General features: G+C 46.6%; 1 protein-coding gene across 2 annotated transcripts in view; it reads right to left on the reverse strand.

Annotated features, from left to right (window-relative positions):
* The window catches only part of TRAPPC9 (trafficking protein particle complex subunit 9), a 572,354-nt gene that overhangs the window by 518,919 nt on the left and 39,189 nt on the right, over positions 1 to 14,246 (reverse strand). For both annotated transcript variants that reach the window (XM_021688817.2, XM_044914681.1), the window contains one exon: positions 7,190 to 7,315. In XM_021688817.2, coding sequence (XP_021544492.1) covers positions 7,190 to 7,315 — 126 coding nt within the window. The remainder of the gene's footprint in view (positions 1 to 7,189; positions 7,316 to 14,246) is intronic.

Raw genomic sequence — 14,246 nt, forward strand, 5'->3', positions numbered from 1 at the left:
CACTGTATGCCCTTGCTTAAAATCCCCAGTGGCTGGACACCGCTCTTAGGATAAAGCCTAAGGGAGACTGCACACAGCCTACAAAGCCCGCACAGTCCGTTTCCTGCTACCTCCCCGGCGCGCCTCACGCACGCCTGCCTGCCCGGCCCCGTGTGCCTCAGCCTCTAAGCAGCCATGCTCCCTCCCACCATGGGGCTTGCCACTTGCTATTCCCTTGGACTAGAATTTGAATTTTGTATAACCCTGGGCTCCCATGCAGGAGTACTCTACCCTATAAATCTCAAACAGCGGACTCCACTGCCACCCTCTTCGACGCGGATCCAACACCGACTCTCAGAAAAATGCTTTCATAGGATGAACCTCAATCTTGTTCTTTAGGACTTCCCTTCATTGAACCTTCATCAGCGCTTGTGGCTCTGTTTCAACAGAAGACTGGCAAAGTATTTAGTAAGCTCACTGTAGGGGTCGTGACGAGCAAGCTAGACCATATCAAGAGTTGGCTCTGGTCACAACTGCAGCAACACCACCCTGGGGGACAGTTCCCTCATTCTCATGAGCGCTGCTCCATCACTTACAGCTGTAGGTATTTAATAAACACAAGTGCTAATTAGCCAAGCTCCCTAAACATGATCCTCTTCAAAGAGTCATACAAATAAGGCTTCGAGTACAGCACTCTTACTAGAAATTTATTTTGAAACTGATAGCCCTAGCTACTCTACACATCTGACTTAAAGCATCTGACTAAATATACCCAAAGGGATTTTTTTAAAGAAATTAAGATGAATCCATCCTGAATAAGATCCCAGTATCATCCACACTGTGCCCCACCCCCAGGGTCTGATTTCTCACTTTCCATATGTGTTCAGGTAGCATAACCTGAATCTGGGTTTCTCGTTTATAAAATGGGAAGAGAGAGACTGTTGTGAATAGATTCATTTAACAAATATAGATCTGGCACCTACTATGAATAAAATCTTAGGAATACACAGATAAATGATACATAGTCCTGCCCTCAGGAAACAAAGCCTTTTCGTTTACAATAGCATTAAAAAGAATGAAATAATGAGATAAATTTAACAAGAATGTATAAGACTTATACACTGAAAACAATAAGAGATCAATGAAAGAAATTGTAAAAGACCTAAATATATGGAAGACACCTCAGGTTCATGGTATAGAAGATAATATTAAGACACCAAAACTCCCCAAACTGACCTACAGATTCATCTCAATCCCTATCAAAATCCCAGCTGGCTTCCTTAGAGAAATTGACACACGGATCCCAAAATTCACACAGAAGTTCAAGGGACCCAGAAGAGCCAACACAATCTTGAAAAAGAAGAGCAAAATTTGAGGACTCACACTTCCCAACTTCAAAACTTACTACAAAGCTACCATAATCTGATCAGTACGGTCCTGGCATAAGTATGGATATAAATCAATGGAACAGAATTAAGAATCAAACCTTACATGTACAGCCAATTAATTTTCCACAAGGATGCCAGGACCACTCAGTGGGAGAAGAATGTCTGCACAACACAGTGCTGGGACAAATGGGTCTCTGCCTTCGACAGAATGAACTTGAACCCAACTGCATATGATAGAAATTAACTCAAAATGGATCAAACACCTAAAGGTACAAACTAAACCTATAAACTTCCTACAAGAAAATAGTAAATCTTTGTGACATTGGATTAGGCTATGGTTTCCAAGATGCAATACTAAGAACATGAGTGATAAAAGAAACAATAGATAAACTGACTTCATTAAAATTAAAAACTTCTGTGCTGCAAAGGACATCATCAAGAAAGTGAAATGACCACCCCCAGAAAGGGAGAACATTTTTGCAAAGCGCGTATCTGATAAGAGACGAGTATCCAGGATATATAGCAAACTCTTAACAACGGAACAATAAAAAGAAAACAAAACCCAATTTAAAAACTGGCAAAGAATTTGCATGCATATACAAATGGCCAATAAGCACATCATCAGCCATCAGGGAAATGAAAACTTAAACCAAAATGAGACATTTCACAGCCAGCAGGATGGTTACAACGAAAAGATGGACAACAGCGGGCATCCGTGCGGGGGTGAAGGCGTGGGACCTCTCACACACTGCCGTACACAGGAGAGGGGTTTTGTGGGAAGCAGGCAGCTGCTCTGCCAAACAGGCTGGTGGTTCTGCAGACAGTCAGACACAGAGCCACGGGATGACCCAGCAATGCCACTCCTAGGTACACATGCCCAACAGAACTGGAAACGTATGTCCTCACAAAAACTTGCACATCACTGTTCACGGCAACTTTATTCAGAAACAGCCGGAGGTGGAAACGACCCAATTTCCGTCAACCGATGACAGAATAAACAAAGTGTGGCATATCCACGGCTGTTAACCAGCCGTGAAAAAGGAGGAAGTACTGATTCCTGCCACCACATGGAGGAACCTTGCGAACGTTATGGTCAGTGAGTCAGCCAGACCCAAAAAGACAAATACTGTCCTTTTAGGTGAGAAGTACACACGTGTTCATTGTACTACTCCCACGACTCTTCTGAAGACTTGCAATCTTTCAGACTAAAGTGTAAAGTCCTCACGGGAGGGCTTTAAGGATGAGATGCGGACACGCACACAGTGCTCCGGGTACAAGGCCTCGCAGGCCTGCACGCGGTCCTGAGCGCCGCACGCCCCACAGCGGTCTCCTCACGGCCACCAGACACGCGTTGGGGAGGGCTTGCTCTCCAACAAGCGTGCTTGGCCGGGGGACTACAGACACCCCACGGCCCCGGCTCTGGACTGCGTGTGCATTACCAAACTGGTTATTTAACATGTATCACTTTAATATTCAGTTCCATTTTTAAGTAACTACTAGAGTAAGCAGCTTAGAATTTCAAAAGGCGGTAAGTGTCTGTGATTCTGTTTATGCATTTATTTACATTCAGCCTCATCCTAAAAAAAAAAATCTAAATCAACTTTTAAACGCAATTTAGCAACAATAGCAACAAAAAGATAAAAATGAGGATGGGGAGAAACTGAGGATGGAACAAACGGATGGAAATCAGGAAAATGCGGGCAGCGAAGGAGGTGTACTTCCGAAAGAGCGACTGCAGCCTCCGAGAGCTGAGGCAGGAGGAACAGACCACAAGCCCCCGTGCCCCCGTGCCCCCATGCCCCCGGCAGGAAGACCTGCAGCAGCACTGGCAGCTCGCCCCCAAGCAGCGAGTCCCGAACCGGCCTTCCCATCCCGGAGCGCCTGGGCTAACCGCATGGCTCCCGCGGGCTGCGTGGGCCGCGTGGGCCGCGTGGGCTGCCTGCTCCCAGCCCTCCCCTCTCCCGTCAGCGTGCTGGGCTCCAAGGCCAGTACTGGGCCAGGCGCCGGGGCTTCCGGCAGCACCTCAGCTGGAGCACCTCAGCTGGAGCACGGCTGGCGGCCCAGGCCCGCCCCCGTCTGCTCCCTACAGCTCTGACTTCTCTCCTGCAGATTTCCTTCTAGGCCTGCTCCCCACTAAACCCCTCTCCTAAGTACCAGAACGCCACGCCGTATCTTGTTCAACCAGACATTTCTCCGTCCCCCTCCTTTCCCTTCTCAGTAAGGAACTCGACCTCCCTCCCTCCCCACGCAACTGTTTCTTTCTTTGCGAGAACTATGAACTCCCCTCACGCCGTCCTGAAAGCCGGGTGCCCTGCTGCGGGGACTGACACGTCTGAGTCTTACCTAGGCTGTATCTTCACACTTCTCCACTCTGTTGTAAAAAGCCTTTCCTGAATCTCCCCATCCCTCTGATTTTGAGCTTAATTTGACATAAAGTTCCGAGGTTACTATTATCATGTGCATATCTACCAGCTTTTGCTGGGTTTCCTTAGCAACGACTTCATTAAGGAACTGCAGCAAGAAGTTTAAAGAGGCTATTCTTATATCTGAACAGAGTAGCCTGCAAAAAATTTCAATGGCTCTGAAGAGAAAATTAACCAGAGACAAAGAGGTCACAGATTCTAGTCAAGAGAATCATGAGCCAAAATGTTCTTAAATGGCCCAGAATCATTCCTGAACGTCAAGGTGTACAGCAGGCCTCAGTGTGGGATGAACATACACCAGTCCTACATGATGCTCTTGCATCTGCTGGGGTATGGGGCTTTGTCCCAAGTTTTTCAAACAGTTTCTTACTACCACTTTCTCTTACTGTCACCTATCATTTCCTGTAAAAATAGTTTATTTTATAAAGATTACAATACTTCAAAAATAAATTCAGAATGGGTGAAAGACTTAAATGTGAGGCAGGAAACCACCAAAATCCTAGAGGAGAACACAGGCAGCAACCTCTTTGACCTCAGCCGCAGCAACTTCTTGCTAGACCTGTCACCAGAAGCAAGGGAAACAAAAGCAAAAATGAACTATTGGGACTTCGTCAGGATAAAAACGTTCTGCACAGCAAAGAAAATAGTTGACAAAACTAAATGGTAACCTTCAGAATGGGAAAAGATATTTGCAAATGTCTTATCAGATAAAGTGCTGGTATCCAAATTTTATTAAGAACTTCTCAAACTCAGCACCCAAAAAAACAAAAAATCTGCGGGGAGCCTGCTTCTCCCTCTGCCACTCCCCCTGCTTGTGTTCCCTCTCTTGCTGTGTCTCTGTCAAATAAATGAATAAAATCTTTAAAAAAAAAGTTTAAATAAAAAAATAAGAAATAAAAGATGTGCATTTGTGCCCGCACTGTAAGAACAGCATCCCAGGAACAAAACCTTCCACATGCACCTGCAACAGCCCTAGCTCACGGCCCCCGGGGGTGTTGGGGCCTCGAGTCCTCCTGCGCTCCCCCCATGCAGTCCCATGGCTTCAGGCCTTCTCGGTGCCCACCCCCCCAACTGTGACACTTGCAGAGCTGCCGCAGGGCAGAAACCATGTCAGAAACCATGATTCTGGGCCATTTCACATTCCGAGACCTTACAAGAGGGGCGGAATGATCTTGCTGAAGGCTCCGCAGCTAATCAGGGGCAAAGACAGGGCGTGAGCCCAAGCCCGTCTGACTGCCCTCCAGGCCTGCAGGACCCCACGGCGTGAACTCCCAGGAGGACCCCCCACACACACCTGATGAGTCCAGGGTCTCCCCACTCACAAGGTCTGGCCCCAGCCTGCCTACGAAGTGGCTTCCCCTCAGGAGCAAACCGCTCAGGCCACCGAGTGACCGCCACCCCACATTCCAAGTCTCTGTGGTGCTGTTTCCCTTACACTAAATGTCCCAAACGCTGCAGGATTTTTCTTTGTGGTTTATTTGTTTGTACTGGGCTTATTGGCTTTCCTCTGTTTTTGTCTCTCCCTTCGGTGTCTTACTCGCTCCAGCAGCCTCCCTGCCCGTCTGAGCCGTGGAATCACTGTGAAGAGGGGCCTGAGGGACAACGAAGTGCTTCCCAGGACAGGGAAGGAGGCACAGAGCGGCCACATCACCTGCCCAAGGGAGTAAAGCCAGAGCCCCTGTGCTTAAGTGTATGCTAAAATATTTATCATTTTATAGATTATGGCTATAACATAGGAGGTATCAAAAAAAGTAGGAGAAGGACACACACCAACCCAAAGACGTTCATTAGCTCCAATTTTGTTTCTATTTATTCCTATTTTGAAAACTAAGAACCTCTAGTTAATATGGCAAAGTATTAATGTATTAAATCTGGATGTAGAAGCCTGAGTGTCTTCTTATTCATATGTTTTGTGTTCACAATATAAAATGACTCTAGTCTCTCTCCCCTCTCCCAGCCACTACCCTTCCTCTTGCCTGCGCCCCGGGCCCACATATCCAACAGGCGTTTCACTACAGCCACCACTGAACCTATCACCTCTCCCCCAAGCGTCCTCCGCAGCTTTCCCTCGGAGCACAGGACGAGCAGCACCGAGCCAGAGCCTGGCGGCGGTCCAGCCAACCCTCCCCCGCAGTCCCCCGTCGTTCCCTCGTTCCCTTTGCACCACCCACACGTGTACCGTCCGCTCCCCCTCTCCCTTCGGCAGTCCCTCACTCAGGTGGAAGCATCCGTCCTGCCCACCCGACGCCCACATCACTCCTCCCTACTCGAGACAAATGGGATCGTATCATTCCCGTGCTTAGAAGGCCTTTCCTCTAAAACCTACTGTGCTTAGAGTAAACTGCAAACCCTTCCCCTGGCCAACAAGACCTCCAGCTCTGACTCGGGCCCCCTCTCTCACGCTCCTGCTCCAGGCTGTCTCCGCGTGGTCCGGCTCCTTCCAGGGAATGTGCTCTGATTTCAGACTCGCTCCTGCTGAGCCATCTTCCCGGAACGCTCGGGTCCCACCTCCTCCTCTCCTGGCTATCTCCTATCCATCCTTCCCATCCCAGCTTGAACCTCACTGCCTCAGACAGCCCCGGACCCCACACCCTCCACCACCACCGAACTAGCTTCAATCCATTTGCCACTTGCTCCCCATCCCCCTTTCCTCATGCGCCCCACCACCGAAGGTCTATCTTTACCACAAAACTGTCAGCTCGCGGAAGGTGGAACCTGCCTTCTCCACCCCTCCTTCCCTCCGCAGCACAGCCTGTGCTCGGCAAACAGCTTTGCTGTTACAGTCGCCTGTGTTCCGCCCCCAGCCATGGACCCTCAAGCAAGCTGCTGAACTTTTGAGACTTGGTTGCCCTGTCCATAAAAATCAAGTTACAGTAATTAGCTAAACGTCTCAAAGCTTTCTAGACCAGCAGCTTCGTGATTTTGCATTAGCAACCTACAACTAAGAGTTCTAATGATTTTGTGTTAGTAAAATCCTATCCAGATGCAGACTGAGTAGCATTTGTTGAGTGCTTACTGTGCAACATGAGCTGTAAAACAGACTTCACATTCCAGAAACCCAACGACCCACCCAGGGTGACAAATGGCAGTCACGTCCCAAGTGACAAGAGTGAGGCAAGAGGCGTAGAGCTGCTTCAAGGGCGCAGAGCTGGCAAGAGGCAAAGTGGCTTCTCCAATCAAGAAACAATTTTAAGGACAGAAAATGAGGGATTTTGAAAGTAAAGTATCATAATGTGAAGAAGTAGAACAAGGAGTGACATTAATTAGGACATCAAGTTCTGGCCACAGGGCTGGCACCTGCCGCACTGAATCCTAGCGCAGCAGAGTCCGATGGGTTCGTGACAACAAGCTCCAAAGAGCTGCACGAACTCTTCCGCGAGCAGGAGGATGCATACCCACCTGTCGAAGATTAATGTAAACGGCATTCTGGAGAAACTCTGAGGCTTCCATGCTCCGCTTCTGAATGGCGAGGACACGCACAGCCTTGACACACGCTTCTAACTCAATCACTCCGGCGTTCTTGTACTGTACGGTAGAAAGGAGGAGCCTCGTCAAAAAGAAGAGTAAAGATTCTCTGTCGCATCATGAAAGCCATACTATGGGGACTCCGGGACCCCGCAGGGCACTTCCCCAAGCTCAGGGACCTGACAGCACACCCCACGATGGGGACAGGGAGGATGGAGGTTTGTGTTTGAGAAAGTCCATCTGTTATGGGTCAGAAGAGGTTGGTGGATTGAGCCTACAAATGCACAAGAGCTGGATATTTTACAAAACTCCAAATATTGTCAAAGGATACCTGCCTCCATTTCCACTTAGCATCTCCTGTACTCTGCAACACCATTATGCTCTCTCACACCTGCTGAAGTGGTAAATCCATTTGACTTTGTAGCAAACGTTCTAGCTCCCTGTATCCTTGTGTGCCCTGCACTTAAGTGTCCCATGCCTATCTGGTTTTCTCTCCAAGTGACTTAGTCCTGCTTCTCAGCTCCGAGATGGAGGACAAACGAAGACAGAGGAGACAGAAAAGTCACCCCGGCCTTCACCCCGCACTCGATAGTGATATTGGCTGAGTGCTCTCAAGCCTCACCGCCAGTGCTCACAGCTCTGCCCAAGGTAGCTTCCAGCGGGAGAGCTGCCACGTGTGTGGCTCGGAGCCTAGAGCCTGGAGCAGGCTACGGAGCACCCCGTGCCCAGGCCCCGCGCCCTCTCTCCAGCGCCCGTACCCTGCCCGATGCTACACTGCAAAACTCTGCATGCTCACTGTTCTGCCTGTTTTCTTTTCCGTTCCTAACCTGTTTTATCTTTTTTCCTAAGTATCCTGAGCTGGAGTGATTTTCAGTTGAAGTATCTGAAAACACTTGCATGTACAGAGGTGAGTCCCTGTACATAAGTGTCCGAGGGTAGGGAGGTTCCCTCACCAATACTCTTCACGGGCATCAAACACTGGGAGTCACCACATTCCATCAGCCAGTGTGTGCTGAGAGCCCTGAAGGGCTGGCAGGCCTACCTGCCCGTTTCCCAATCATGAAGAAGCAAAGGTAGAATCGCTCATGCTTCTTACTAAAGTTCTCTCTATAAGGCAGACAAAGAAATCGTTGTGCTGAGAAGGGTAGGCCTACGTGTTCCCCTCTTTTTAAATATGTGACATGTCCATAATTTGTGATATATACAACAATTATCAGACACACTTATGAAAAGAAACTATACCTCCCTAACTACCAACTCTGAAGTCAGAGATCTACCAAGTTTTATAGACCATTTATCAACAACAACAAACATAAGGACTTTATTCCACTGAAATTAAATAACTTCTTTTCCTTCAAAACCCTTAAAACCTCCACGTAGGTGAGAATAAAAGTCAACTCCATTTTTTCACATATTTTACGTTGTATTTACATATTTTTAATTATATTACAAAGAGATTTGAACTGCGATTATAAAAAAATTGTTCATACATTAGTAGAAAGGTATCCACGATCAGCGGGGATTAGGAAAAGAAAGGACAGTTACTAACGACCTACATACCCAGTCTCCCACAAGCACTTTCCTGGAACCCAAGCACAGGGACCAAGCACCGTTCTCACTACTGGGTCCTTAGTAATCACCAGCACAGGTCTCCGCACAGAACCATACAACCAGTATTTCAGGAATAAATGAGGGAATTAGCTCATTCAATTCTAAAACAAATATTACCCTTAATTTATGTCCCAAAATGAGACTAAAAAAGGTAAAGTTTCTCGCCCAAGGTTACAAAGCTAGTAACTGGTGGAGGCAGGATTTGAACTCAGGTCTGTCCGACTCCAAAACTAAGGTGGAAATATTCCATTAGGGACGAGGTGACCTTCACTGGAGAGGCCACATGAACGTAGCTAAAGGCAGGTGAACATTGAGACCTCTGCCCAGACCCTGTAACTCAAGCAAGGAGGGTCCTCTGCCTCTCAATCCAGCTGTCTTTTCATCTGTGTATACAAGAAGACAGAAGACCTAGCTTCCGGTCCAAATACTGCCACTGTGTGACTTTGATAGAGTCACTTAACCTCTCGGGGCTTTAGTATCTCAGCTATGGAAAGGTATGGGGCCATATGTTCTCTACGGTTCCTTCCAACACCATTATCTCGGCAGAAGGTCTATGTCTCCAGTCATCTCTTCTAATATGAGAGAATTTCCTTGGCCACAAATCAGAAATCCAATAAAAAATCATTCATGAAGCCACCAAGAGTCTGCTTAAAAGATTTTGCAATCACTCGCAATGAATGAAAACCAAAGGCGGTGCTTCTCCCTCGGTAAGTGGGAGGTAGCCTGATGAGTGTGTGTGTGTGTGTGTGTGTGTGTATGAATCAAATACTCTCAGATCTGGGAAGTGCACAAATATTCTTGGACTATTGTCACTTCATGGTGGTGGAGAATGTAAAAGAGGAAAGAAAAGGAGCAAAGAGGTAAATGAAGCAAACGAATAAAAATACAGCCAGAGAGGGGTGCCTGGGTGGCTCAGTCGTTAAGCGTCTGCCTTCGGCTCAGGTCATGATCCCGGGTTCCTGGGATCCAGCCCCCCATCAGGCTCCCTGCTCAGCAGGAAGCCTGCTTCTCCCTCTCCCACTCCCCCTGCTTGTGTTCCCTCTCTCGTTGTGTATCTCTCTGTCAAATAAATAAATAAAATCTAAAAAAAAAAAAAAATACAGCCAGAGAGACAGGCAAGACATCCATTTGCTGAACTCGCGTCACGTACACAATACGAGGAACTGGTTTCTCCCAGACGTTTTGTTGAACACATACTCAACCAGGGAAGGAGAGACAATGACCAATTCTTTATTGAGCAATACGAATGAGCCTGCCACTGGAGTAGGCATTAATATATACAAATCGTTTACCCTGATTAAAAGCTCGGTGCAGCAGGCCTGCATGTCACCATTCGAGAGAAAAGAAACCTGGGCTGAAAGAGAGCACACAGCTGGACTGAAGTCAGACAGCCTGAGACACGGGAGGAGAGACTCAAACCCAGCTCAGTCTGCTCTTTCCACTCTCAGACTGGAAAACTCATCACCCACGGCCACCTGACGCCCCTGCTGCGCCCGTGGCAGACAAGTCTCGAGTCCTGACTGACACGGAGCTACAGGCAACAAGTAACTCTCAGTGAGCCCTGGCTGGTGAGGTGGCACCCACCTGCCATGCCCATCAGGCTGTGCCACTGAGGCAGGAGAGCCTGGTTCCTGTGCACGTCCAGAGCCTCCTTCCCTGCCCTAACCCGGGGTCCTTCTGCTCCTCCAGTCCAAAGAAAGCCACTAAACTGCTAGAAGCCACATGACTTCTCTCCACCTGTCTGCCCACTGACAGAACTTAGCTATGGTCACTGTGATAATCTTAGAAACAACTGAAAACACAGAAAAGAAAGGACTCTGGAAAAAGTACTTAATACTTATCATTTCTAACTAACCAGTTACAAAATGAATATTAAAACTTCAATCTGCCTTTCTATGTATCAGCTATTAGCCGTTCAAAAATGTAATGGCAAAAAATCTCATCTACAAAATTAGCAAAAACACATACAATAACTAGAAATAAACTTAAAAACAACACTCACGTTCTTGATGAAGACAACTGCAACTGTACTGCAGGACTTAAAATAAGATGTGTAAATGCAGAGATGTTAACATATTCTATAGAGAAAAATAATTTTGTAAAGATATAAGTTCGCCTAAAAATAATTCAAAACTTATTGCAAGCCCCATGAAAATTTCAATCTGTTTTTTTTTTCTGTAACTTGAACAAAATATTCCAGAATTCTTTAGGAATAATAAAGTCAAATTACTAGCCAAGAAAATCTGGGATCAGAGGAAGGAATTTTAAAGAAAAGAAGACATACTATCATATATTAAATAAACTACAGGAAATAAAATATCATGATGCTAGACTAAGAAAAGAAATTCATAGAAAGGAATAAAAAGGTCAGAATTAGACTCCAAAATATGGATAAGTAGGATTTCAAATCAGAGAGAAAAGGTATGAATTCAATAAGTCATGGTAGAACAATCAGATAGTAACCTGGAAAAAATAAATAATATTGCTGTGTCATAATGTACACAAAATAAGCTATAGGTAAGAAGCTAAATGTTTTAAAACTGCTAACAATGGGGGCGCCTGGGTGGCTCAGTCGATGAAGCGTCAGACACTTCCTTTCGGCTCAAGTCACAGTCTTAGGGTCGAGCAAACAGGCTCAACATCAGGCTCCGCACTCAGCACAGAGTCTGTTTGGGATTCTCTCCCTGCCCCTGCTCATGGGCACTTGGGCACATGCTCTCTCTCTCTCATTAATGAATTAATTATTTAAAAAATAAATAGGGCGCCTGGGTGGCTCAGTCGTTAAGCGTCTGCCTTCGGCTCAGGTCATGATCCCGGAGTCCCGGGATCGAGTCCCACATCAGGCTCCCTGCTCAGCGGGAAGCCTGCTTCTCCCTCTCCCACTCACCCTGCTTGTGTTCCTGCTCTTGCTATCTCTCTGTCAAATAAATAAAATATCTAATAAATAAATAAATAAATAAATAAATAAATAAATAAATAAATAAATAAATAAATAAAACATAGGGATGCCTGGGTGGCTCAGTCGGTTAGGCGTCTGCCTTCGGCTCAGGTCATGGTCCCAGGGTCCTAGGATCAAGCCCTGCGTCAGGCTCCTTGCTCATTGGGGAGCCTGCTTCTCCCTCTCTGCTCTCTCTCTCTCTGCTCTCTCTCCCTCTCTCTCTCTCAAATAAATAAAATCTTTTTTAAATAAATAAATAAATAAATAAATAAAATGCTAACAACAGCTAATACAATATTTTCCAGGTACTTCACTCTGCAGTGATCCTCACTGTATCCCTTTGAGAAAGGTACTATCATCATCCTTATTTCAGAGATTTAAAAAAACTGAGGAAAGGAGTTTTATTCTATTGTCAAGGCATTTCTAAGCATAATACTGAAGGTAAAACCCATAAGGAAAAGATTTACTATATTAAAAACATGTTTTGACCACAAACAAAAAGAAAACCTCATGAGCAAAATTAAAGGCAAGCAACATTAAGAAACAGATTTGTAATAGACACTGATGAAAGGTAAGAACCTGATATCCATAATATACAAAGAACTATAAAAAAGCAACAAGAAAAACACCCCACCTTAAATGTATGCAAAGGACACAAATGGGTAATTCATGTAAGCAATGTAAATGGTAACAAGTGAAAAATGCTCAGCATCTCACTGGTAATCAAATGCAAAGAGAAACAATGAAAAGTTACTTTGCCCATTATAGTGGCAAATATCCTAATAGCTAGTGTTTGTGAGACAGCAGACTGTTAACCTTCTTGCAGGACAATATGGCAATGTATAAGTGAACTCTAAAAATACCATGTTTGCTTTGACTCAAGTCCACTTCTAGGGACTGTCCCCTTAAAAAAAAAAAAATCAGGGATGCCTGGATGGCTCAGTCGTTAGGCATCTGCCTTCAGCTCAGGTCATGATCCCAGGTTCCTGGGATCGAGCCCTGCATCGGGCTTCTTGCTCGGCGGGGAGCCTGCTTCTCCCTCTGTCTCTGCCACTATCTCTGCTTGTGCTCTCTCCCTCTCTGTCAAATAAATAAAATCTTAAAAAAAAAAAAAAACAGTCCAAAAAGATTTCTCTATTGGGGCATTTATAAGATCTCTGTTTACCATTGTGGGAAGGAAAACTGAAATGACGTAATATTCAGTAATGGAGAACTGGTTAAATAAACCATTCTACCCCTTTTCCCCTTTTCATTCCCTGTTGGGGAAGGAATTGAGGAGTAACTTGAAAGCAATTTATGATACATGTAAACATCACGTTCAGTGATTAAATTCCCAGAGATCTTAACTAAAGGAATAATCAGACAAGAACACGAGAATAGGGGCGCCTGGGTGGCTCAGTCAGTTAAGCGGCTGCCTTCGGCTCAGGTCACAATCCCAGAGTCCTGGGATCGAGCCCCGCATCGGGCTCCCTGCTCAGCGGAGAGCCTGCTTCTCCCTCTCCCTCTGCCTGCCGCGCTCCCTGCTTGTGCTCTCTCTCTCTGTGTCAAATAAATAAAATCTTAAAAAAAAAAAAAAGGACACAAGAATAGGGGCACCTGGGTGGCTCAGTCGGTTGAGGATCTAACTCTGGGTTTCAGCTCAGGTCATGATCTCAGGGTCCTGAGATCGAGCTCCGTGTCGGGCTCCGTGCTCAGCGCAGAGTCCGCTTGAGGATTCTCTCTCTCCCTCTGCCCCTGCCCCCCCCTTCCTCTCCGTCTGCTCCTCCCCCACCCCATGCTCACTCTCTCTCAAATAAAGAAAATCTTTAAAAAAAAAGAACACAATGGGGTGCCTGGGTGGCTCAGTCGTTGAGCGTCTGCCTTCGGCTCGGGTCGTGGTCCCAGGGTCCCGGGATCGAGCCCCACATTGGGCTCCCTGCTCGGCGGGAAGCCTGCTTCTCCCTCTCCCACTCCCCCTGCCTGTGTTCCCTCTCTCATTGTGTCTCTCTCTCTCTCTGTCAAATAAATAAATAAAATCTAAAAAAAAAAAGAACACAAGAATGTATGTACAAAGATGTTCGCTGAAGCACTGTTTTTCTAGCAGTGGGAAGTGAGCAAGCCTGAGTATCCACCCCAGGATGATGATGAAGCAAACCTCACAAGCTGTGAGCTCTGCAGGAGCAGACACATCATGTCGCTCCAGGTGCTGCCACTCCCCGAGCTGGGCTCACGGCAGTCTCTCACGGGAGGCGTACATGAATAAATAAGAAATGACCACCTCCACGTGTTAGAGGGCTGCCCACCCTATCTGCACGAGGGCAGCCGCCTGCAGTGGGAGGACACCCACGCGGTACCTCTGAGGCAAGGAAGCAAGCGGCCGAACGACATGCGTGGGACAGCCGCATTTTCCTAAATAAGAGATACACATCCACACGTATGCTTCACAGGCCCGACAGTCACGAG

The sequence above is a fragment of the Neomonachus schauinslandi genome, chromosome 4 (assembly GCF_002201575.2).
Source record: "Neomonachus schauinslandi chromosome 4, ASM220157v2, whole genome shotgun sequence".
Lineage (NCBI taxonomy): Eukaryota > Metazoa > Chordata > Mammalia > Carnivora > Phocidae > Neomonachus > Neomonachus schauinslandi.